The 27,049-nt window shown below is 44.1% G+C and overlaps 1 protein-coding gene and 2 non-coding genes across 3 annotated transcripts; all 3 read right to left on the minus strand.

The window, feature by feature from the left end:
- Positions 1 to 2,971: 2,971 nt before the first annotated feature.
- Positions 2,972 to 7,734, minus strand: RPS3 (ribosomal protein S3). Its single transcript, XM_032641568.1, has 7 exons — positions 7,655 to 7,734; positions 6,324 to 6,454; positions 5,951 to 6,044; positions 5,401 to 5,495; positions 4,045 to 4,232; positions 3,502 to 3,698; positions 2,972 to 3,046 (listed from the first exon to the last, which is right to left on the minus strand). The coding sequence occupies exons 1-6, from the start codon at positions 7,682 to 7,684 to the stop codon at positions 3,505 to 3,507; spliced, it is 732 nt and encodes a 243-aa protein (XP_032497459.1). The 5' UTR covers positions 7,685 to 7,734; the 3' UTR covers positions 2,972 to 3,046; positions 3,502 to 3,504.
- On the minus strand, positions 3,809 to 3,953 carry LOC116758932. Its single transcript, XR_004351311.1, has one exon. It is a non-coding gene; the product is annotated as a small nucleolar RNA SNORD15 (small nucleolar RNA).
- LOC116758933 lies at positions 6,611 to 6,760 on the minus strand. Its single transcript, XR_004351312.1, has one exon. It is a non-coding gene; the product is annotated as a small nucleolar RNA SNORD15 (small nucleolar RNA).
- Positions 7,735 to 27,049: the final 19,315 nt, after the last annotated feature.

Consider the following 27,049-nt stretch of genomic DNA (forward strand, 5'->3'; position numbering starts at 1 on the left):
TACAGTACTAAACTACCCGGTGTTAGTTGAATCCACAGATGCTGAACAGCAGATATGGAGGAACCGCATATACAGAGTTGACTGTTAAGTTAGGGTCTGCACCCCTGATGCCCCCATTGTTAAGGGTCAAACTGTATTTTCCAAAGCCTAAGATGTATTGCATGGGTTAATCAACACTGCTATAAAATGCAGTTAGTAATGGAATCTGCCCATACCAGGGATGTTGGGAAGATTAAATGATACACCCACAGCAGGCTCAGGGCATATAATAATCTATAACAATAATCTCCTCACCATGGTCATGCTGTGTATCAAGTTATATGTGTAGCTTTGATTAGTAACAAATAGGGAAATGGCTTAATAGCCATTCCATAAAATAATGTCAAGATCTCATGTCTCTTAGGGAGAAAATAGTAAGAAAAACTATCTTTTGAGACAGAAAATGTTGACTATCAACAATACCTAAATGTTTTCTTGGTCTGATGTTGACAGGCCTTACTGACATACAACAGCTTCATTTATACGTAGCCACACTGGAGCTCAGAAACAATCACTAAATGAAACACGGCACAGAAAAAGGCCATGTAAACTGGGGCTAGTGACACCTGCCCAGCTATGCCCACTTCCCTGTAGAAGCAGAAAGCATGGCCCCTGTGGTCAGGGCCCTTACAGTTAGGATGGGGAGAATCCATTACCATGAAGTTAGCTATTAATGATTTCCAAGAGGACAGATATGCTAAGTAGGTAGTAGTAACAGCTAGCATTTACTGAGCACTTGCTATGAGCCAGGCACTGCTAAAAACATGCAGATGAACAGAGGCACAGGTAATGTAACTGATGTGCCCATGCTTGTACTGCTAAAAGTTGTGGATTTAATTTTGAATCCAGACAGACTGACCTGAAGGCCTGGGCTTGTAACTTGTCTCCAGATGATATAAATGACACATAGTAGGGAAACATACTGATATTTAGGGAAACATACTGATATTTAGATCTCCTTTAACTCCCATAACAGCCCTGTGAGGTAACTGAGGATCAGAAAAGTCCAAAGGCATCCTCTCAGTGAATGAGTGCTGGTGCCAGCATTTACACCCAGATCTCTGATTGCAAAGCCCAGTTTCTCCCCACAACCCATTGAGTCTCCTTTGTAAAGTGCTCTGCAAGGGAAAGGTATCCTCCACTCTCACTCTGCTGACACCCTCACAGCCTTTGCCTCATTTCCCAACTAGGAGTGGAGATTAGCTGACCTGGGGTGGGGAGATGGGAGGGTGTGCCAGCCCCAAGCCTACACTCTGCTGTGGGTTATAGCTACATTACATTGTGGGTCAGCGCTACATTACATCTTCCGTGATTTTCTTAAGTAACTTAACACTTAATTTAACCCCTCCTCCACCTCTGAGTAATGGGTAGACAGAGGTGTTCACACTGATAATTCAAGCTGCATACTTGCACACTAATAATTTGCATACTTTTCTGCACATGTGTTACACTTCATGAGTTTACTTCTCCCTCCCCAAGCTACTTTGGTACACCTTTCCTGTTACAGCACCACCTGGTGGTATGTTAACAGCACTACTGAATGACAGACGACCTCCAGTTTTAAGTTTGCTGCAGAAAACTCACTAGGAAAATAAATTTAAAAGATCACCTGATCAAATATGCAAAGAACTGACTGGCAATGCCAGTACTAGACACTAAGATTCTAGATGACCAGGACTGTCTTAACCTGTTTCCAGCACCACTACTCCACAGGCACAGGCTCAAATTAGTTGAAATGGTTTCACTACCAAGTCTCCTCATAAATGAACTACATCATAAGCCCAGAAATAAATACAGGAATAAATCAGCTTAGCTCAGTTCTCACACTAATATTTTTCAGTAACCACCTCTCTCAGCCCTTTCCATAAAACTTTCTTTCGCTTGAGAAAGGGCTCATTCCTGGAAATGTGCCACTCCAGGGTGAGGGAAAGCACAGGGAAATGAAAAATGTTTTTGTATTCAGGCTCTAGTTCCTAGCCACAAGATAAAACATTTACATGAACCCACTCCCTGGAACACAGTAAATGGTCATTAACACATGAGCTATTTCAGTGGTTGGAGAATTGTAAAGTATTTCTACTACTGAGACATGGTCTCAACTCCATTAACACTGACAAAAACAATGAGATGTTACTCTCTAGACGGTAGAAACATCCAAGGCTCTGTTAAAAGGGGACACACACACAGATAATGTCGGCGTGCTCTCAACATAATTCACTACCTCTAATTAATCTTGTAGGATTTTTATGCCAGCCTGTCCCTCACTAGTTTCACCTGAATAAATGAAAAGCACCCAATTTCTAATAAATACATATCAGCAAACACCTTCAAAATATCACAGATAAAACTGTAGATAATTTAAATGTTCTTTATACTTTTCTAGAGTGTAATGGTTAAGAGAACAGGACATAGAAATGTGGATTCTAATCGCAGCTCTATAATGCTTAGGCAAACTTACTTCTGAGCATCAGGCTCTTTCTTCATCAGCAGCACAAATTCCCTTTTATAGAGATGTTGAGGATTAAATGAGAATGTATATACCTAGAAATGAACACCACCTAGAGCACAGCATAACCCAAAATGTAATGGTCATTACATTTTCTATGTGTAATAGAGAAAATGATCCTAAATACGTCCTTCTAAACCGCTAACCCTGAACTCCAGGTTGAGTCAATCAAGGTGCCGCCCTGTTAACAATCAGCCATCACCGTCACCAGATTTACTCCCCCACAAGGTATTTCCTTGGTTACTTCTGCTTGGGTCCTCCTGTTCCGGACCTCTCCTCACAAGTACAATGGAAACCAACAGGACTTTTAGGGAAAGCACACGAACACTGTGAACCAGACAACCCTAAGAATCTATCAAGCAATGGTCTCACGGAGTGACATGACCATCAGTCTGAATACTGGATGTAGAGTCTAGTCAGGCCACAGGTCTTTTAAAAAGATTTTATTAAAGGTCTTTATAGAGCAACATCCAGACTCCAGATCCAGCGGCCAAGGAGACCCTGAAACCAAATAAAACAAATAAAGTACAATAAGAACAGAAAATACACCTGAATATCCGGTTTGCATGAAAATTAATACACAAAGAATGTCTAGAAACAACACAACAGGCGCTGGGCACAGGAGAGGCTTGTTGTTACTGTTTTAAGGGGGTTGCTTCAGAACAGCTAATTACTAGCCAAGAGTGCCTTGAAAATTTTAAGGGAGGATAATAAAGAAAAACTCATATTTACAACAGTGGTAAACGTAGGAATGTCTTAGAGAGACCAAAGGCACACACTCCTCCCAATAGCATACCATGTTAAATGAGTCCCTGGCTCCAACCTGTGTTCTCTCATGTAAAGCAAGTGTAATCCAATTTTTATTCACTAGGTGCTCTCACAGCGCGGGACACAAGTGTTAACAAGGACAATGGGATAGGGTCCTATTCTGCCCCAAGAGGGCCTTACAGACATACCTATTATGCTGTGGGTACCGGCTGAGGCATGGCAGGTGGCTCTGGCTTCCCACCCTTCTGTTCGGAGATGGGAGTGGTGGGCAGTATTTCATCTTTGGGTTCCACAATGCTCACGTGATCAGGCAGGGGCTTCTTAGGGCCAATCTTACCAGTTGGGTCCCAAGGCAGCATGATCTTTACCTTGATGCCCAGCACACCTAGAAGATGCCATAGTTAAGACCGAGCTATGGTTCCATCGCCCCCCACTACACAACGGGATGGGGCAGAAGGAAAACAGGAGGCTACTCAAGAAGCCCTGGGTCTGGTCCCTTCTCAGACAAATGCCTCTAATCAATCAATGAAGAGGACACTTTTGCAAAAGGAACCCATGCACAGCACCACAGAACGTGGCCCTGACAAGGACCAAGAGCAGGATGTGCCCTTTCTGACTCGTCATCGTGTCATCACTGAAGGGCACAAATTCCCCAAACACTGAGGCGTGTATATAAAGCCACGTCTACCCGTCTACAGAGCCCCTGGCCCCAAGCATTCCTGGCTGCTCACCCTGCCTGAGCAGCACGTGGCGCACGGCAGTATCGACGTAGTAGTTAACAGGGTCCCCACTGTGGATCATCAGGCCGTCCACAAACTTCATGGATTTAGCCCTCTGTCCTCGGAGCTTCCCCGACACCACGACCTCGCAGCCTTTGGCCCCACTCTCCATGATGAACCGCAGCACACCATAGCAGGCCCTTTGGGAGCGCGAGACAAATGGCCATTTGTGTTATCACCAGACAGGATTGCTCAACCCCACCATGCTAAAGAAAAAACACTCATTAGCCTGCACTGACTACTTTCAATGTTCCTTTAATGGAGAAGAAGTCTGACCAGAGCCTGACCCAAGAGCTAGAAACTTTCTTCCATTCCCATCACACCTGATCTTAGGGAATTCCTTAGGGAAACACACGAAGTTCCTTCTAACCAAGTGCTTTCCAACCTTGGCTGCACACTAGGAACGCCTCAAGGTTAAAATGAACCACTCTTAAACTCTGCTGTGTGCGAAATTCACCTAGAGGGATTATGACGACAGACAGCTGGGCTGCACCCCATTTCCCAATTCAGTGAGCCCGGATTGGAGACTGAGAATTTTTACTTCTAACCAGTCCTCGGGTGATGGCAGTGATGCTGGCCCACGGACCAAACTTTTGAGAATCACTGTTCTAAGCGGCAGAGTTGGCATTCAAACCAGGTGGACAGTCTTCTGCACATCCTTGCCTACAGCACTGCCACCATGTCAACCTGTCTACAGCACAGCTCTAGCATCCCTCCTCCGCTGAAAAACCTCCCAGGGCTCTGCGTTAAGTATTAACAAATTCCGGACACCCAGGCAAGGCATTTCCATTTACTCCACAGAGTGGAACTACCCGAAGAACTGCCAGCTGCAATCTTACGAGCAGGCCCAGCGCTAGGGCCAATCTAACCACCTCATGTCCTTCACTCCTCATGTTACTATCTACATACACAGAAAGCTGACTAGATTTTAAGCTCTCTCATCAGGGATGAGTCTTGGCTCTTTACAGTCCCCAGAGAATTAACAACACATAATGGATCTGAATGACTTCAAAAGGAACCCTAACCACTCCCCGGCACCACCCCATTCTATTTCGTTTTACTCCCAAAGCACACCCAGAATAGTTCTCCACCAAAGCACCCACCACTCTTTAAAAACTTGATTCTTTACAAGTCTTTCTTATTAGGCTGCCAGTTCAGTGACGACATGGATTAGCAACGTCTTATTGTTAAAACCCTCAGAGACTAGCCGAGCCTGTCACATAAAAAGAGTTCATTTACTAAATGAACAAAATGCTGATATTCTGACCCACAAAAGGACACAACCATTAAAAATCTCAGGACACTTACCTCCGCACAGCAAGGCCTCCTAGGAGTTTGTAACGCAGAGACTCTGCCTGGGCAATGGCACACAGACCTCTCGTGGCCACCTTTTCAGCATAAAGCTTTAAGAAGGAAACAAGGCACATCCTTAAACTTGTTACCTTTGCCACTGTTTTCAAATAAAAACCAGTACATCCATTATACAAGCATACACCATTTTATGTATCATTGTACTACCCAAGTACTAAAGCACTTCTAATGCCCACACCTAACACACACCCAGTGACATAGGCTGAACCATTCCTCATTGCCCTCCCACCCCTAGCTCTTTCTATGGCCACACCAAGGAGACCGATGGGGCATCCATTCCTTCATATGTATCATTACTATACCCAAGGTGAATGTAAAATCCTGCTAACTGCTTATGAGAAGAACTTCAACAAAATACCAATCCATTTGTATTACTCATTGATCACAAATAGCTTTTCAGGGTGATAATATGGGTTTTCAGAAGTACCATCCTAAAGAGCCATTTCCAGGTCCACAGTAACCTCTGGCATAAACCAGGACCACTCACCTCTACACTGCCCTCAGGGAAGCCAAATCTCTTCTGAACCACAGCAGTCAATTCCCGGATCCGCCGGCCCTTCTCACCAAGAACATTCTGTGTCCTGGGGAAAATAAAGAATGACAATTCACAGCTCTCATAAAATTCCAGATGTGATTTTAAATCTTGCGCACGTGTGGTAGTAAAATCTCATTCATCTGACACAAGCCAAGTATAAATTTTGGATGACAAGAACTAGAGTTAATTTTTTTTTCTAAATGCAGCTTTAAAAAAATTACATTCAGTAAGACTAAATTCATTGGTTGTCCCCCTAAGTTTACAGAATAGACCACCTTAGTACAGACGACAATTATAGGCGATGGCCAGAAAAACGAATTTTTACCTGGTAGCCAAGATAATGATTTCTGTCCTGGTTGGTGTCACTCGGACCTCAACTCCAGAGTACCCATCTTCAGCCAGCTCCCGAGTGAGAAACTCATTCAGTTCAGCTTTGAATATGCCGTCAGCAACAAACTAACCAAAAAGTAAATTCAAAATTAGGATGTGAGCGCAGGCTCACTTTTTCTAGCCTAGCCTTTCAGCCAATGCAACCCTCATCAAAACTCAACGCCTCCAACAAATGACCCATCATCGATTATTTTACCTTTGTTCCAGAGGAAACATGGCAACCCTTCTCAGACAAATGCCTCTAGGTCATCTTTTGGAAGTTACTTTGACCCAGGGCCCTTAAAACTGTGCCACAGAACGCAGCACAGAGTAGGGGCCACATGGACAAAGAGAACACCTCCAGTCAGACTCGTCATCTTCTCGTCACTGAAGGGTTTTAAAACTGTCATTTATATGTACACATGCTAAACAAAAAACTGCTCTTAAATGGCACATTTAGAACTAATTCAGCACAGCAGGAACACTATGTTTGCAACCAGCAAAAAGAGCAGATAGTGACTTTAGTTAAGCAGTCTCACCTGTCGACACAACTGGGCCCATGAGAATCCCAGCCACCTTAATTATTGCCTTAATTATTCCCAGGTGTTTCACAAAGTCGGCAAATCCTAACTCACAAAAGCGTGTGGATTTCACCTTAACACAGATGTTATGCGTACACAAAATGGCAAATTGTCTAAAACCTAATGCACTTTACACACTTCTCTCCCACGGAAAAGCAAAAAATTAAACTCAAGGAAGCGTTTTCCCCAGGTCCCCCCTCCATTTCCCCAGAACTTTTCCTTGGCCCCAGCTGGAACAAGAAATTGTCAGTAACCTTCCCGACTGAGGTCTTTGGGGTCAGAAGGCTGCACCCCGACAGGACTAGTAAGAAGACGAGAAGAATACACTGCTACAGCCCTTTCCCAAAGCCACAGTTAAGATGAGGGAAATGACTCATGCCCTCAAAACACGACACGTTCACTAATTTTATTGATTGACCAAGAAATGCTCACAAGCGCCTTCTCCGGGGGAGGAGGGGTCCCCGGTGCTCATCTCTGCTCTCCGCCCGGAACCGGCAGAAATCTCTCTCTCATCCCCACCATACTGCGCTCGCCCGGCTCGGGCCTGCGCTCAATCAACCGCCATCCGCGGCCCACGGGAATGCCACGCGGCTCAGCCACTGGCCGAGGCATGGCAGGGAGCCGCGGGGCTCGCGACGGCACCCAGAGAAACTCCTGACCCGCGCGGCTCCAAAGTTCCCTGCAACCGGGCCCCGGTGCGTCTCACCTTTCTCTTCTTGGATATCTGCACCGCCATCTTGCCCCCAGCACCGCCGAAAGGAAAAGGAGGGGTTAGTGGGAGGAAGTGCGGATAAAGGGCGCTGTATTACGACAAAGAACTGCGCGACGTCGACGCCTGTAGGCGCTCATGGGAAATGTAGTTTTTACTTTAGGAAGGCGGTAAAAGGAAAGAGAAGAGTAATGGAGACACCTATGGGAAGAAACAGGATCAGATCAATCGGAACTTAAAAACTACAAGGGAGTTTAGAGTCCAATTCTCATCGGTTTAAAAACGAGCAACGTCCGGCGCAGAGATGGAAATTACAGGTATAAGCTCACACAACAAACGCATGGAACCCTGGTCCCTACACTTTACGCTGTAATGAAAATTGGCTGAAAGCCCTCAATGAAATTCATTGAGGCGCCTATCTCTTCCAATCTGTGTCCATTTCCTCTGTTCCAAATGATAATAGTATCTAATATGTATTAAATATTCTAAGGACTGTTTTTTTTTTCTCCCCTAAGGACTGTTTAATTCCCTTTATATTATTAGCCCATTTACCTCTACCTCACTTTCATAGTCTGTTACAACTTGCAACAGAAGTCACAATAGTGGCTCACAATTCTTTTTCAATTAAAAAAATTTCCCCTCACATTTTATTACGAAAAATTTCAAGTGTACAGAAAAGTTGGAAGGACTGTACAGTGCACACCCATATATTCATCACCTAGGTGCTGCAATTAACATTTTTGCTATATTTGCTTTATCATATATTTATTCATCCCTCTATCCATACAACGATGCATCTTTTGATGCATTTCAAAGCTACTTGCAGACATCAGCACACTTCACTCCTTAACACTTCACCAACAGTTTTTTTTCCAGCTTTATTGAGAAATAATTGACATACATCAATGTATAAGTTTAAGGCATACAACATAATGGCTTGATTTACATACATCATGAAATGGCTTGTGGTAATCAAGAAATGATTACCACAAAAGGTTCAGCTAACATCCATCATCTCATATAGATACAAAAAAAAAGAAAGAAAAAATTTTTCCTTGTGATGAACAGTTTTATTTTAAACCTGAATAGTTTGCCTCCATTTAAAAATCAGATTTCTCTATAAAACTAATTCTAGGTTTTCTTAAAAATATAGAAAAGTCTAGCAAAATACTGGGCCCACATTTCCTCATAGCAGCACTCTCCTTCCCTGTTATATGGAAAAGCGTTTTTCAATGTGCCAAGGTCTCTGGCAGCTTCACTCACTTATTGTCTGGTCCTAGAAGCCATTTGAGCTTTTCCCCAGCGCTGAAACAACTCTGATGCTGAGCTCTGTCCTATAATCATGGAATTAACAGAGTTCTGGGGGGAGCTGTACAGAGGGACCAGGGAAGATGGAAAGAATTGGATGAACCAAAAAGACATTCTGTGGACCTGATGTACCTTGGTGATGGATTGAGGTTGAGGGGGAAATTGAGAATGACACCAGGGTTGGATGCTTAGTGACAACTCTCACTGTGGTAAGGAAATCAGGAACAAGCTTTTTTCTCCATGTGTCATCTCCCTCTGTCACTTCCTCTAGGATTGGGCCTCTCCTAGTTACTCCCATAACTATAACACTCACCTCACTGGGTTGGAATGGCCTGTCGATATATTTCTCCCACTAGACTGTAAGCTCCATAAGAGCTGAGACCAAGCCTGTTTTGTTCATTACATCCAGAGTCTAGGATATGGCCTGGCTCAGGCCCAGTGTCAATCAAAGTTTGATTATCAAGCAAATCAGTGCATGAATTCTAGATCAGTTTTTGGTTGTGTGGTTCATATGAATTTGCTTACAAGTGCCATAACTTACTGCGTTGCCCACAAAACCAAGTTGCAGAGACTCAAAGCTAAGGATCAGACCATGACAAGTTCTTTCAGGTAAACGTCACTTCTGGAGTCTCCACAGTAGCTCATCTGCTGCCCTTCCCCAATGACACAAGAGTATGCCTGCCTGGGTATTGTCCTCTGGTCCCAGGAGAAAGCCCATGAAGGAAACCTTTACCTTTATCATAATGCCTTTCACTTTTTCTATTATTAAGAAGACATTATATTACTCAAAATAATGCTGTAAAAATAATAGTAGTCACAATACACTGAATTCTTTTTTTTTAATTTTTTTTGGCTGCGTTGGGTCTTTGTTTCGCGAGGGCTTTCTCTAGTTGAGGTGAGCAGAGTCTACTCTTCATTGTGGTGTGTGGGCTTCTCATTGCGGTGGCTTCTCTTATTGTGGAGCACAGGCTCTAGGCACGTGGGCTCAGTGGTTGTGGCACATGGGCTCAGTAGTTGTGGCTCATGGGCTTAGTTCCTCCGCAGCATGTGGGATCTTCCCAGACCAGGGCTTGAACCCGTGTCCCCTGCATTGGCAGGCGGATTCTTTTTTTTTTTTTAAACATCTTTATTGGGGTATAATTGCTTTACAATGGTGTGCTAGTTTCTGCTTTATAACAAAGTGAATCAGCTATACGTATACATACATCCCCATATATCCTCCCTCTTGCATCTCCCTCCCACGCTCCCTACCCCACCCCTCTGGCAGGCGGATTCTTAACCACTGTGCCACTAGGGAAGTCCTGAATTCTTTTTTTAAAAAGAATATTTATTTATTTGGCTGCACTGGGTCTTCATTGCGGCATACTGGATCTTCGTTGCCGTGTGCAGGATCTTTGTTGCAGCACGCAGGGTCTTTAGTTGAGGCATGCGAACTCTTAGTTGCGGCATGTGGGATCTAGTTCCCTGGCCAGGGATTGAACCCAGGCCCCCTGCTTTGGGAACTCAGAGTCTTAGCCACTGGACCACCAGGTAAGTCCCTATACTGAATTCTAATTAAAAGTTGGGACCGTGAGGGAATTCCCTGGTGGTCCAGTGGTTAGGACTCTGTGCTTTCTGTCAAGGGCCCAGGGTTCAATCCCTGGTCAGCTGTTCGGCGTGGCGGGGTGGCGGGAGGTGGGGTGGAAGATATCTGACTTTGGGACTTCCCTGGTGGTCCACTGGTTAAGACTCCTCGCTTCCACTGCAGGGGGCGCAGGTTCAATCCCTGGTGGGGGAACTAAGATCCCGCAAGCTTTGCTGTGTGTGGCCAAAAAAAAACAGTTGGGACTGCGAGAATGACTTAATCCCTTCCTGGATATCCAAAATGTAAACAAGGTTTACTCAGTTTGGCCCTTCATGCCACAGGAGCGTACCTGGAACTATGAAGAGAGGGCGACGTGTCTGTAAGTACCACACAGGTCCTGTCCTGAAATTCCTAAAAATCAAAGGTGAGACTTGCCTGGTTGAATGAACATAGCCACAGTTTTGGAGTACAGTTTAGTCACTTGAAGACCAGCACAGTGGAATCTCATAGAAAGCATTTAACACATGCGGATCCAACTAGAGGAGCTTGGCAAAAAAAGAGGAGAGAATTTAACTTGAGTGAGTTAAGGGACTTCCCTGGTGGTGCAGTGGCTAAGAATCCGCCTGCCAACGCAGGGGACATAGGTTCGAGCCCTGGTCCGGGAGGATCCCACATGCTGCAGAGTGACTAAGCCCGTGGGCCACAACTACTGAGCCTGCACTCTAGAGCCCGCCAGCCACAACTACTGAGCCCGCCAGCCACAACTATTGAGCCCGCGTGCCACAACTACTGAAGCCTGTGTGCCTAGAGCCCGTGCTCCACAGCAAAGAGAAGCCACCGCAATGAGAAGCCTGCGCACCACAACGAAGAGTAGCCCCCTCTCGCCGCAACTAGAGACAGCCCGCGCTCGCAGTAATGAAGACCCAGTGCAGCCAAAAATAGATAAATAAATAAATTTAAAAATAAATAAATAAATAAATTGAGTGAGTGAAGGTGGGTGTGTCTGCCTCCCTGCTCAGTGAGGTGGGAGGACAGAGGAGCCCTTCTGCTTAACCAGGCTCTGTAGGTCTTGCTTCCCGAGGACCTCTCATGGGGTGAGCATCTAGCTGGGCTGAGGGTTCAATGGTTTATGTTTTTTTCCTACAAGACCTCTGAATAAGCCAACAACTTTTTCCAGTGTTCAACCGAAGAACCAGGGATCTGTGCCAGTCCTAGAGGGAAAACTGGATTGACAGAGAGAGGGTAGGTACATCAGTCTCCACTAGACGAAGTGGTCCCCAACCTTTTTGGCACCAGGGACCAGTTTTATGGAAGACAATTTTTCCACGGACAGGATGCGGGGGGGAATGGTTCAGGCAGTAGTGCGAGCGGTGGGGAGTGACAGATGAAGCTTCGCTCATCCGCTGCCCAACTCCTGCTGTGCGGCCCAGTTCAACAGGCTGCACACTGATACTGGTCCAGGGGTTGGGGACCCCTGCACTAGAGCACCTCTTAAGAGATTATTGTTTTAGGATAATATCGACTACATTTGGTCATCACTTCCTTTAGATAATAACGCCTCCAAGCAAGATACGATGATGCCATCACATTCTCAATGATTTGATTAAAATTCATCAGTGACTCACTCTGGGCGTTGAACTGAGTCTGTGGATATCAAGAGAACAATACTATAGAATAAATTTTTAAAGAACTTTAATTAATTAATTAATTTATTGGCCTCGCTACATGGCTTGTGGGATCTTAGTTCCCCAACCAGGGATCGAACCTGGGCCCATGGCAGTGGAAGCACTGAGTCCTAACCACTGGATTGCCAGGAAATTCCCCAAGAATTTAAAAAGTTTATTGTCTTGTATCATTGCTAAAAGACTCACACTTCTGTTACCCCTACTTCCAATAAAAATAAGATCCAGTGTACAGAAGGGTGTGAGAAAGAGAGCATCCTCGCCCTGTAGGTGGGGTGTAAACTGGGCTTCCTTTGGGAAGGCAGCTTAATGGTACCTACTCTAACTTAAGACAATTCCCTTTGGCCCAGCAAATATGTTTGTTTTTATCTACTCCAGAAAAACACACAAATGTAAATGAAAGTGGTGCAAGAATGTTTATTATGGTACTATTAGTAACAATGAAAACATAAATTAAAAACAACCTGAAAGCCCTGCAGTAGGGAAATGGTTATGGAATATTATGTAGTGATTAAAAGAGCACCAAGAAAAGAGCACCAAGAAATATCACTGTGACCAAACTTATTTTCAGAACAATATGGACTGTTTAATATTTATGTACAATAAACTAAAATGGATATGCGTATAAACACATAGGAGGATTTATACCCAACCAATAAATAACTAAGCTTACTTGGGGAATTGCAGTAGTATTGGGGGAGCTTTAAGGGCAATTTACTTTATTGCTTGACTTTTCTTATAATAAAATATTTTCATGTATCACTTGTGAAATTTATTTTTTTATTTTTTGGCCATGCCACACGTCATGCAGTACCTTCCACGACCAGGGATCGAACCCGTACCCCCTGCATTGGGAGCGTGGAGTCTTAACCACTGGACCACCAGGGAAGTCCCACTTGTGAAATTTAAAATGAATAAAAATGGAAAAATATTCAAGGGCCGCATACAGATAGGATTTCTGATCACGTGGCCACTTGTGAAACAATGTGAATGTCCCAGCCTCCAACACCGGATCCCATAATCCTTTCTTCTGGAAGCTCAGGATAAAGAAGAGTTTATTCTCTTAATCAGACTGTAAATCTGTACTGTCCCATGCGGCAGCCACTGGCCTCGCAGGGCTGCTGAACACTTGAAATGTGGCTGGCCTGAGTGGAAAAGGGCCATAAGTGTAAAATACACTCCAGATTTCAAAGTATAAAAAAAAAAAAACTCAACAATTTTCATATTGGTTACATGGTGAAACAATAACAGTTTAGATATGTTGAGTTAAATAAAATATGCTATTATAGTTAAGCTCACCTGTTTCTTCTGCTTTTTCTTTTTATGTGGCTACTAGAAAATTTAGTTACGTATATGGCTTCCACTAATGGCTCTTATATTTCCCTTTAATAGTGCTACTATAATCCTTTCAACCACAGAAATCAATGATGTCTTGCTTCTCTGTTTCCATGAGGTTAGGCACAGTGATTGGCAGAGAGTAGGCACTTAGTAACTGTTCACAGACTTAATGAACAGAAGATTACAGTGGAGTGTTACATACCAATCTTGTTTACCTGTTTGCCTGGGGCGCTGGGAAACTCAGAACTGTTTCATGCTTGGTGGATCCCTGGGATCCCACCCTGGCTCAGATCAGCTCTAGACTGGAGCTAGGGTGGACGAGGCCCCTCAGGCAGAATTCAGTATTGTTCCTGGAGCCAGGAAAGTGAGACTGTCACAGCCCCCCTCTTCCATATACACAAGCCCTTTTTCTTCTATAAACTGAGGTCCAACAAAGTCCAACAAATGAATAGAGCCAAACTCAGTGAGAACCACCATTTAACCTTGTTCAGGTTCTTCTGAGCAAACTTCCTGTGTGTCACTGGATCCACACAGCGGCCTGGGGTATGGATTTAAATCCCTGCCTTTGGGACCAGCCAAAACATCCTTCAGTTTGAATGATATTTTAGAGAAGCTCTGGGTTTTTCATTCAGCAAAAGTTTTCTAAGCATCTATTCAGTGTGGCATAGTGTTTAAGTTCACAGACTTGAGCCAGATGGCCTGGGCTCACATCCCTGGTCTGACTGTTTGCGAGCTATGTGACCTTGGTCAAGTGATCTCTGCATAATTTTCCTCATCTGTGAAATGGGATGGAAATAATAATTAACCCACCCCATAGAGTGGTGGCAAGATTAAATTAATTAATACAGGGAAAGTGCTTAACACATAGTAAAGCACCTGGAACATAGTAATGTTACCGAAAGTGGAGGCCCAGCTGCTTGCACTGCTCAAAAGCCAATAAGGAGGCAAAGTTGGTGGAAATGAAAGTTTGCTTTATTTTGGAGGCTGGCAATCTTAGGAGGGGGCGGGGGCGGACTCCCATCCAAAGGCCGACTCCCCACCACTGACCATCAGTGGGCAAGAGCTTTTATAGACAGAGGGAGGGGGCTACATTCAGAAACAGCACAGTCAGCTCTGACAGTCATCTTGAAATTAGTCATGCAGTGATCTGAGCAGTGTCATCTTGATTGTTTTAGGTACAGTTAGTCTTTAGTTCCAGGGTTGGTTTGTTCCCATTTCTTTGAGGCCAAGTCTCAGAATTGTGGCAGTTTATGTCATGGATATAGTCTGGTCGTCATGTAGTTAACTTCTTCCACCTGGTGGGGCTTTCAGTATCTCTAAGACAGCTCACAGGATATGGCTAAGAATGCTAACTATAGCCCTTGAAGAGGAACTAAAGGACTGTGCTTAATGACTGAACTATTATTATTTAGTCTTGTTGGACTGCTTTCCTTTGTTTCTGCATTTCCTCACTTCTCTGATTAAACTTATTCTTTGGCTAAAGTTTTTCCACAGACAAAAGGCAGGCTGAGGACATGGGGGGCCAGGACCATAGGCTGCCGCTCCGTTTCAGTAAGTGTTCAATTAGCATTAGTTACTACTACTTGGAACCACTGCCTATGTCAGGTCCTGGGGACATTGATGAATCTGACACTGCTCCTGCCCTCCAGGAACACAGAGCTGGGGCTGGGGGCTGGGGATACAGACAAATAAGTGTGATAAGCATCATAAGTATCAAAATAGGGACAATAGGGCACTGAGGAGGGCAGGGTGTTGGAAAAGATGTCACAGAGCTCCAATCCTTGAACTGAGGCTCACGGGATGCTCAAGTGGTTGCCAAACAGACAGACACATCAGGCAGAATGAATGGGAGCAGAAGAAGGACTCCCCCTGCCCCCACCATTATGAAAATAGTTTTCCTATTCAAAAAATAAAATACATTCATAAAAAGCATTGAAAAGATAGAGAAGCAAATAAAAACAACACTCTTCTTGTTAAGCAGTGTAAACATTTCGGGATACATGTTTCCAGATGTCTTTCCAGGCAGTGAGATGCACTGTGATGAATGGTGTGCACCTGCAGTGTCACACAGATGGGGTCATCGCGATGCACGGGTGCCATGAAGGATTCTGGTGTCCTACCAGGAGGGTGCCGAGGGAGTAGACAGCTTGTCAGAGGTGGGGCAGTGGGGAAATAAAGAAGCCAGCTCAATCTGTTTCATATCCCAGTGCTATATCACTTACACGCTTTGTGATCTCAAGCAAGTCACTTAACGTTTCTGAGTCTCAGATTCTTCATCTGGAAAGTGGAGAAGTGATCATTAACCTCATAGGATTTCTATGATTGAATTAAATGGTGTCTTTATATTTTTATTTTATTTTTTATTATTTATTTATTTATTTATTTATTGGCTGCATTGGGTCTTCGTTGCTGTGCTCGGGCTTTCTCTAGCTGCGGTGAGTGGGGGCTACTCTTCGTTGCAGTTCACGGGCTTCTCATTGCAGTGCCTTCTCTTTGTTGCGGAGCACAGGCTCTAGGCACGTGAGCTACAGTAGTTGTGGCACACGGCCTCAGTAGTTGTGGCTCACGGGCTCTAGAGCACAGGCTCAGTAGTTGTGGTGCACGGGCTTAGTTGCTCTGCGGCATGTGGGATCTTCCCGGACCAGGGCTCAAACCCGTGTCCCCTGCATTGGCAGGCGGATTCTGAACCACTGCGCCACCAGGGAAGTCTCTAAATGGTGTCTTTAAAGCATTCATCATAGTGCCTAGCATGTGGAAAGTGTTCATTAAGTGGGACAGATTATCACTGCTTTTAAGGCAAATAAACAACTTGGCATTTAGGTTTATGCTAATCTTCAATGTTTTTGGTTAAGGTGTCATCTTGCCAACACTAACACATGGGCCCACACCTCTGCTCTTTGCAGAAGGCTGTAACACACCAGTACCTTTCACACATAGCAGGCGCTACTTGCTACGTAGGGCAGATAAATCTTTCTTTAAAGAAAGATGTGGGGGAAATTGGGTCAGAGGTCAGGTTGCAGAAGCAGAAAGACGTGGCCAAGGGAGATAAAAAGGCCAAGGAGGTCCCAGCTCATCAGGCTTCTTGCAGGGGTTTGAGATCAGCCCCTGTTCTGGGGAGATGCGGCCTGACCGACAGCTGTAACAGGGACCTGCCCAGGGCCAGTAAGGGCTAGGAGGGAGAGGGCAGGGGGTAGGCAGGCAGGTAAAAAAGACCAGCTGGACCTTTCCTGAGTGGGTGTTACCAAGCCCAGCTCAAGGACGGGGAACACAGATGCAGTACCCAGAAAGAGTAAGTTTGTCCAGTTTGATTTTAGAACATGAATTTCCCCCTTTCCTAAACCGGCTCTTCCAAAGCTCTGCATATGTCGCCCTCTGGCGTTCACAACTGGCAACTACAGTGCCTTGTTCAACCTCTTTCCCAGAAAGGGGCGGGACTGCGGCTCTCCCCGAAGACGCTCCCCGCCCCTTCAGCTGGTCCACTGGCCAAGTGGGCATCTTTGGCTAACCCCATGCAAAGGCCTGAGAATGTGGGACAAAACATAGCTGGGGAGGTGAGAATCCTCCGCAGAAACAAGAGTCAGGAGGCTGGCTTAGCAGAATTTGACTAGCGGAGTCCACACATTAGGGCTGAATTTACCATGACTCCATTCAGGTGACTGGAGAACAGGAACAAGATGATAACAAGCCAGGGCTACCAACTGCCTAGCTTCCTACCCAGAGCCAGGTCATGTGAAGGGGCGGCTGGTCAGCTCGGAGACAAAGGGAGAGGACAAGAGCCAGGGGCTGGCATGTGGCCGACACAGGGGTAGGAAGGGGGCTGGCTGCCTCTTTCTTAACAGTGAGTGCTTTGGATTTTTGTAGAGAAGTCATTAGAATCATCTAATCTTGTTCTCCAGACCCTGATTCCACAGGCTCAGAAGATTCAGAAGGGGTTCAGGCTCCAAGTAACCTCGGCTTAGCCTTGTGTGTCTCCAGAGAGTCATGACCATGTTTACCCTGTGAATGTTGCAGGCCTCCACACGGTCAACAAGCGCTGGGGGAGATTGGGAACAGTGGAACTCGCCTCCACTGCTGGGGGGAATGTAAATTAGCACAGCTGCCTTGGAAAGCTTGGTATCCTGAGGAATGTTAGTGGTGCATCCCCAGACCCCAGCAATTCCACTCCTGGGTATACAGCCCAGAGCCCCCATCTTCAAATTTTTGTGCTCACATTCTCTCTACAAGAATTTAACGGGTATGGTTTTCTTTTGTACATTCTAAGTTACTTAGAACTTTAACATAGGTAGAACTTTTCACCCTTAGTTTAAACAAACTTGAAAAGACTATTATTTCCAGTATTATCGTAATGTCAACTCTTTGAGTTAAAGCAGTTAGTCATTCTTTTAAATGTATCCATAGGAATATAAATGCCACAGTGATTTGAACCCACAATTATCCACTTTAGAGGTAGACAACAAGTTTTTCTTGACCAGTTGCAGGTTATATATTGTTTCATTTTCTCCTTGAACTTATATTTCCATTCTGCACAGCCCTGGGAATATCTTCACGTACCCTGGAAAGTCCGGAGTTCCCTGTGAAGTGGATCCATGACCTCTCTGCCATTCACTCTGAGTCAACTCGGGTCTGGCTCAGCTGAGTGATTTTCCAGGAAGATCCCAAACCAGCTGGGTGTTCTTCTAGCTCGGTGACCCGTTGAAATTTAGTTCCTTTCCATTACCCTTTGTTTGTTCAAGAAGAGTCTGAACCAGGGTCCTAGCATGCAGGGGCACAAGTGCTTCTAACAACAATACTCTTAAAATACTGCTGCTTATGTAAACAACAGGGAATTTCACACACTAATAATTACATATATCAGAGCTTATAATGTATCAGGCACTGCTCTAAGTACTTTATAAACATTATTGCCTGATAATCCTCACCATGCAGTTTAACTTATTTTTCACACTATAACCCATTTTACCACCAAAAGGAAAGTGTCTTCTAAGACCAAAAATCTATCCCCCTAAATAAAATTACTTATGAATATCCAGGAATTTAAAGGATTAGGCAACCTCATTTTCCAGACGTTGCTGATAATTTTCCACCAATAAGAAGCCACAGTTGGAGAAGTTAAGAGAAGTTGAAGATGTCTTCGTTTTAATTGTAATGAGACCTATTGAGAAGAAAGTAACCAGGGACCAGAATGATTCTTAAATTCTTTCCTTAAAGAGACTTTGAATTAACTGCAGTTAAAACAGGACACTAGATGAGTGAAATAAATGTTTTGGGACCACAAAGTGTTTCAGGATACCTAGTCCAGTACAGTCTCATCGCGAAGATGGGATGGCTGATCAAGAGCAGGACAGCTTGGAAGAGGGACCGCTAGAGGGCGGCAGAGCACAGCGAGCCCGCACCGGTCACGGGAAAGCCAACCGCGTCCCTGATGTCGAGAGAAGCCAAACGAAAAAGCCTTGCGGGCCTGGGGCGTGGGGAGAAGGGGGCGGCGGTGGGGGAACTGACCGCCTATCCCACAGCTTCTCCTGAAGGGCAAGGGAGGCAGGTGCCTGAAGGAAGGTTATGGACCAGCGGTGTCCAACAGAAATAACAACATGAGCCACTTACGTAATTTCAAGTTTTCTAGTAGCCACTTTATACAAGAAAAAAAGGAACAGGTGACATTTATTTTAACATTTTAAAATTTACCCACATATATCCAAAATGTTATCATTTCAACATTAATATAAAAATTAATATAATAATATATTAATATATAAATTAATATAAAAATTATTGAGATAGCTTACTTTAAAAATTTTTGGTATTAAGTCTTTGAAAACCGGTGTGTATTTTCTATTCACTACAGCACTTCTCAGTTTGGACTAGCCATGTTTCAAGGGTTCAGTAGCCACTCGTGACTATAGATATTTAATTTCTTCCAGGTAAGTACCTCCTGCAGGACAAAGGCCTTATGAGGATTCCAGTAGCATCCTAGGGAAAAGGTCAGGGCCCAGCCTACAGTCTTGACCTACACCTCCAACCCCTCCCCCAAAACACCTCCCGTACAGGTTTCTGCTGGGGCGCTGCTACCTCTCTGCTCATCTCTCAGGCCCCTCCTTGCTACATAGAGCTGCTTACTGAAATGCAGTTCAGCGTGTCAGGCCCCAGATTAGGAAATTTTCATGGCTCCTAGTGTCCCTTCTGCTCTCCTCTGGTCTGCGACCAGAGATGGTCAGTCTTGAAGAGGTTTGAGAGTTTAGATAGCTTACCTTCAATGACTGGGAAGATAACAGCAACGATTGGATTGTACATTCAGTTTCCCACTGAGAGAGGCAGACCCTCAGAGAGGTGAGGGCAGGCTCTGCTATCACCAAGCCTGGTGTGGACCCCAGCTGTAGTGGCCTTGGGCAAATGGCTTAAAGCTGTTTCTGTGCCTCAGTTTCCTTATCTGTAAAATAGGGGTAATAATAGTCCTTATCCAATAAGCATGTTGTGAGGATTGAATGAGATACTTAGTGCTTGGCACATAGGAAGAGCTAAATAAATATTAACTCTTAAAAATCAACTTTTGCATAACTGCATGCTAACCCTTTTAAACAATTATTATTTGGCAAAATACATAAACTGTTGAGAACTGCCAGCTGCTGTGCTGGACCTGGATTTGCTCTGATTAAACCTTTGTCTGTGGTGCCTGGATTGGGCTGTTATGACAGTACCTCCTGTCACCAGCCAAATGGATCCCATCATTATCAGTCTGCCAACTACAATTTTTAAACAACATAAAGAAAAAGTTTGCCAATTAAAATACCTTTAAAAATAATTTAGTTATTTGCTAAAAAATGGCTAATGCTTATTGAATATTTGCAAAGTGCCACGTGGGTTTTTTGTGTTTTTTTTTTAACGTGCTCTAATGCATTGAATTTCTACAACAACTTCATGAATTAGAGTCTATATTTTACAGATGAGGAGACAGGTCACACAAGTAGGAGGTGGCAGAAGTTAGATTCAAATCCAGACAGCCTGGCTCCAGAGTCAGCATGGGCCACGCTTTTCTACTTTTCACCAGCAAAATCTATTCCTTCAACCCTTAGGCCTTGTGTGAAGCTCTTTCCCCCAGCCCAGCCCCACCCCTGGGCCTGTGTTCCCAGAGGTGCTTGGATCAGACCGCCAGTCACCTGTCATGTGACATCGCCATGAGTTATGCTGGAATCTAGTTCCTCATACCAGCGTGTCAGCCTCCTGCCTGGTGACAAGGCCCAGGCCCAGGCCCAGGGTAGGGAGCTGGATAGGTTTGATTTCTGGCTCTGGAACCTACTTTGTGGGTGATTTAAACAAAAAGCTTAATTTGCTGTGCCTCAAAGGTGTCATGAGTGCTTTTGGCCCTATGTGTAAAGTTCCTGACACATAGTAGTTGTTTCATAAATCCCGGCTTCTTATCATCAAAGATAATGACTGTGCTATATTTTTCTCTGAATTAAAATATAAGTTAGTTTCCTTACAACCATAAAATGGCATAATCAGTAAATTGATATGGAAGGCAATTTAGTTACAACCTGAAACTCATTAAATACACTTGCCCTTTGACCCAGCAATTGCATTTCTAGGGAATTATATACAAATATATTCCCATATGTGAGAAATTATATATGCACAAGAAAGTCATTGTAAGAAAAGGTTGGGAGCCACCAAACCGTCAAACATTAGGAAACTGTTTAAACAAATTGTAATATATCCATCAGATGGGATATGATGAAATCATGAACAAGAATGACATAGCTCTATGTACAGTGGGAGGAACCACTTTCCAAAAAAAAAGAGCAAAGTGCAGAAAAGCATGGAAAATGTTACAATTTGTATAAAAACTAAAAAGAAAGGCTATATGTGTAAGTACTTATATGTGGATTGAATATCTCTGGAAGGAAGTGCCAGAAACTAGGGAGCTGCAGAGCTGGGCTTCAGACGTGGGTAGGAAGCTGACTTTTCACTGACTATCCTTTTTGAATGTTGTATGATATGCATGTATATCAATTAAAATTTTAACTAAAAATAAAAGTGAACACCTGGGGCTTCTCTGGTGGCACAGTGGTTAAGAATCTGCCTGCCAATGTAAGGGACACGGGTTCAAGCCCTGGTCCGGGAAGATCCCACATGCCGCGGAGCAACTAAGCCCGTGCGCCACAACTACTGAGCCTGCGCTCTAGAGCCCACAAGCCACAACTACTGAGCCCATGTGCCACAACTACTGAAGCCTGCGTGCCTAGAGCTCATGCTCTGCAACAAGAGAAGCCACCACAATGAGAAATCCATGCCCCGCAACGCAACTAGAGAAAGCCCGCGTGCAGCAACGAAGACCCGACACAACCAAAACTAAAAATAAATAAATAAATAAATGGGAAAAAAGTGAACATCTGAAGATATTCAATCTCAGTCATAACATTTTTCCAAAAAAGATATACAAATGGCAAACAGATATATGAAAATATGCTCAACATCACTAATCATTAGGGAAATGCAAATCAAAACCACAATGAGATATCACCGCACACCTGTCAAATGACTATTACCAAAAAGACAACAATTAACGAGTGTGAGGGAGGATGTGGAGAAAAGGGAAGGCTTGTGTAAAGCTGGTGGGAATGTAAATTGGTACAGCCACTCTGGAAAACAGTTTGAAGGTTTCTCAAATAATTAAAAATAGAACTACCATATGATTCAGCAATCCACTTCTGGGCATATATCTGAAGGAAAGGAAAACACTCTCTCAAAACGATAGCTGTATGCCCAGGTTCATTGCAGCATTATTTACAAGCCGAGATAAAGAAATAACCTCAGTGTCCATCGATGGATGAATGGATAAAGAAGATATGTATATATATATAAATTATTCAGTCATAAAAACAGAAGGAAATTCTGCCATTTGTGACAACATAAATGAACTTTGAGGGCATTATGCTAAGTGAAATAAGCCAAACAGAGAAAGACCAATTCTGTGTCATCTTACTTATATGTGAAATCTATAAAACAAAAACCCAAACTCACAGACTGGTGGTTGCCAGAAGCTAGGGGGATGGGAGAAATGGGGAGAGGTTGGTCAGAGGGTACAAACTTCCAGTTAGAAGATAAAGAAGTGCAGGGGGGGTAATGTATAGCATGGTGACTATAGTTGACAATTCTGTATTGTATACTTGAAAGTTGCTAAGAAAGTAGATCTTAAAAGTTCTCAACACACACACACACGTAAAAGTTAACTACGTGAGAGGTGATGTGTTAACTAATCTTATTGTGGTAATCATTTTGCAATATATACAGTTGCCACATCATCACGTGGAATACCTTAAACATATACAATGTCATATTTCGATTGTATCTCAGTAAAGCTGGGAAAAAAACCCTCAGTTGTAATAAGCGACATGCAAATTAAAACAAGGTGATTATACTTTTCATCTGTCAGATTGGCCAGCATTTTCAAGTCTGGTGTCAAGTGTTGGCTCACGCCGGTCCTGTAACACCTTGTTGGTGGCAGAGTAAGATAACACAGCTAACTTTATTATTTTAAAAAAATATTTATTTATTTATTTTGGTTGCACTGGGTCTTAGTCGCGGCACGTGTGCTCCTTAGTTGCAGCATGCGAACTCTTAGTTGCGGCATGCATGTGGGATCTAGTTCCCTGACTAGGGATCGAACCCAGGCCCCCTGCATTGGGAGCACGGAGTCTTAACCATTGCACCACCCAGGGAAGTCCTGCTACAGCTAACTTTAAAACAACTTGGCTTTATCTAGTATTTGCTCTATGCTGGCACGATCCCATTTTCCAGGTCAGTTCAAAGCCAGAGGTAGAGCTGTGTCCCTACCCTAGCTCAACATCAGCTCTTGGCAGCCGTTACCTCTGTGGGGCACTGAGGCCAGACTAGAGATGCTGGTCGGAGGAGACAGGCCTCACTGTACTGTTTCCAATTTTTTTTTTAATCCAAGGAGAATGTATTCATGCATTAGTTGTATAATTAATTATAAGGTTTAAAAGTTAAAAATATTTTGAGGGACTTCCCTGGTGGCAGAATGGTTAAGAATCTGCCTGCCAAAGCAGGGGACATGGGTTTGATCCTTGGTCCGGGAAGATCCCACATGCTGTGGAGCAACTAAGCCCATGCACCACAACTACTGAGCCTGCGCTCTAGAGCCCGTGAGCCACAACTACTGAGCCTGTGCATCTAGAGCCCATGCTCCACAACAAGAGAAGCCACTGCAATGAGAAGCCTGCACACCTCAATGAAGAGTAGCCCCCGCTCAATGCAACTAGAGGAAGCCCACACGCAGCAACAAAGACCCAATGCAGCCAAAAATTTAAAAAATAAAATAAATAAATTTATTTAAAAAAATTTAAAAATATATTGGCAACCCAATCCAAAAATGGGCAGAAGACCTAAATAGACATTTCTCCAAAGAAGATATACAGATTGCCAACAAACACTTGAAAGGATGCTCAACATCACTAATCATTAGAGAAATGCAAATCAAAACTACAATGAGGTATCACCTCACACCAGTCAGAATGGCCATCATCAAAAAATCTACTAACAGTAAACGCTGGAGAGGGTGTGGAGAAAAAGGAACCCTCTTGCACTGCTGGTGGGAATGTAAATTGATACAGCCACTATGGAGAACAGTATGGAGGTTCCTTAAAAAACTAAAAATAGAGCTACCATATGACCGAGCAATCCCACTACTGGGCATATACCCTGAGAAAACCATAATTCAAAAAGAGTCATGTACCAAAATGTTCATTGCAGCTCTATTTACAATAGCCCAGAGATGGAAACAATCTAAGCGTCCATCGACAGATGATGGCTAAAGAAGATGAGGCACATATATACAATGGAATATTACTCAGCCATAGAAAGAAATGAAATTGACTTATTTGCAGTGAGGTGGATGGACCTAGAGTCTGTCATACAGAGTGAAGTAAGTCAGAAAGAGAAAGACAAATACCGTATGCTAACACATATATGGAATTTAAGAAAAAAAATGTCATGAAGAACCTAGGGGTAAAACAGGAATAAAGACACAGACCTACTAGAGAATGGACTTGAGGATATGGGGAGTGGGAAGGGTAAGCTGTGACAAAGCGAGAGAGAGGCATGGACATATATACACCACCAAACGTAAGGTAGATAGCTAGTGGGAAGCAGCCGCATAGCACAGGGAGATCAGCTTGGTGCTTTGTGACCACCGAGAGGGGTGGGATAGGGAGGGTGGGAGGGAGGGAGATGCAAGAAGGAAGAGATTTGGGGATATATGTATATGTATAACTGATTCACTTTGTTATAAAGCAGAAACTAACACACCATCGTAAAGCAATTATACTCCAATAAAGATGTTTAAAAAATAAATAAATAAACTACTATATATAAATATAGATACTATATCTATTATCTAAAATAGATAATAAGGTCCTACTGCACAGCATAGGAACTATATTCAATGTCTTGTAATAAACTAGAATGGAAAAGAATATGAAAAAGAATATAGATAAAACTGAAACACTTTGCTGTACACTAGAAACTAATACAACACTGTAAGTTATCTATACTTCAATTTAAAAAAGCACATTTGTTTGTTTAAATGATAAACCATGTGGTATAGCAAATAATGTCTTGAACTAGGAATTAGAAAACTTGAATTAATTCTCTCCTGTCTCATCAGTTTTGTGATATTAGGCAAAACGTGTAATTTTTTAGATCTCAGTTTCCTCACCTGTAAAAGTGGAAGAAAAACTGTCCTTACATGAATGTGAGGTAAAGCAAACAAGCTAATACATGAAAGTCTTCAGTAAAAGAAAAAAAAAAGAAAAAAAAATTGGAATCCCACCAGCTGTGCGGCGCGGCCAGCAATAAAAGGTGAAAAACATGTTACAAACATATTCTCAGGAAACGTGGGGGAAAAGAAAAATGAAACAGAGAGGAAGAAACATCTCGATTGCCTAAGGTAACTTTGACATTTTAGCCATTTTCCCTCCATTGTATTTTTTTCCTCATAGTTTACCCTTGAGCTATGTTGAGAAGGTACACAATTTTGTATTCTATTTTTCCCATAACTTTATAACTTGGCATTGGTTAACATCTGTGGCAGGTCCATGAGTCTCTCTCCACATCTCTTAATGGCCTGAGGGAAGGAAAGCATGTGGGCAGCGGGTGGAGAGTGCTGTCTGCTCTGGGTCCCAGAGGGCCAGTTTCTCAGCCTTGGCAGTTCTGCCATTTTGGTGTGGATAATTCTGCGTTGTGAGGGACTGTCCTGTGCGCTGTGGGATGTTGAGCAGCACGCCAGGTCACTGCCCACTAAATGCTGGTAGCACCCTTCTCCCTGCAGCTGTGACAACCCACAATGTCTCCTGACATTACCAACTGTCCCCTGGGGGTAGGGTTGCCAGGTTCAACTGAGAAGAATAGAGGACAGCCAGTTAAATTTGAATCTGCATTTCAGATAAACAACAAATAATTTTTTAGTATAAGTGTGTCCTAGAGGACATAATGAATAGGGACACACTGAAAAATTATTATCTGTCCGAACCTCAAATTTACCTGGGCAGCATGTATTTTATCTGACAACCTAGGGGTGGGGTGAAGGGATCGCCCTCTGTTGAGCTCCTGCTTTAGTGTATCAGACATAAAGGAACAGGCAGAGGAAATCCTTGCTCGTGAGGCTTACGATTACGATCTCATCTCAGATCTCACAGCAGGAGGCGGCACTCATATGTGCCACTAAAGCGCCTCGGGTGCTGGCTGGGCCCTTCATCTCCTGGTCTGCTTCTCCCTCCTCCTCAGGCTCAAACCACTCCCCCCAAGAGTCTCCCTGGCCTATTTACACTCTGTCCCCAAGAAAGCAGAAGTCACTGAAACCCAAAGAACAACACTGAGTCTCCAGTTGCCAAGTAAGGGCTGGTGGCCTCTTGGGGTTCGAAACTGCCAAGGAGGCACATCTGGGCTCTGGGATTGCTTTGAGGGCAGGTTCACGGGGACTCCCTAACTCCCAGCTTGGGGACCCTGGGAGTGGGCCCACTGGGCCTGGTAGGGGTCAGTGAGAGAGGGGGCAAGTTCAGAACCTAGAGGCAGTGGGTGAGACTGCCCGCTCATTTGATAAAGTTTATTTATTGAGCGCTCACTGTGTGTCAGGCGCTGTACTAGGTGCTGGGGAGGTGTCAGCCATCAGGCCAAGCCGGTCCCTGCCCAGGTGGGCAGGTGTGGAAGGTGCGGGCAGGGAGCATGGTCAGCATTGTCAGGAGAGGGCATCCAGAGGCCAGCCTGACTGGTCTGGGGACAGTGAGGTGATCAGCAGGTGGAGAGTCCAGCGGACATATGCAGAGTCCGAGACTCTGGAGACATCTGGGGCAGATGTCCAAGGAGAAGAACCGTGGCTCTGGGCACAAATGTGGGCAGAAGCCCTGGTGGGGTGTGGGGTAGCCAGAGTTTTAAGAGAGAGAGTCGGGTGAGGACAGAGCCTGGGAGCCTCCCTATTTAGAGGCAGTGAGG

The sequence above is a fragment of the Phocoena sinus genome, chromosome 8 (genome assembly GCF_008692025.1).
Source record: "Phocoena sinus isolate mPhoSin1 chromosome 8, mPhoSin1.pri, whole genome shotgun sequence".
Taxonomy (NCBI): Eukaryota; Metazoa; Chordata; class Mammalia; order Artiodactyla; family Phocoenidae; genus Phocoena; species Phocoena sinus.

What these genes read in the sequence shown, in the direction of transcription:
- RPS3 (XM_032641568.1), bottom strand. Translation starts at nt 7,684, where the DNA reads ATGGCGGTGCAGATATCCAAGAAGAGAAAG. An exon ending in TCCCTGAGGGCAGTGTAGAG is followed by an intron (nt 5,496 to 5,950) that starts GTGAGTGGTCCT and finishes TCCTTCTTAAAG; the next exon opens with CTTTATGCTGAAAAGGTGGC. An exon ending in GGAGGCCTTGCTGTGCGGAG is followed by an intron (nt 4,233 to 5,400) that starts GTAAGTGTCCTG and finishes GCGCTCCCAAAG; the next exon opens with GGCCTGCTATGGTGTGCTGC.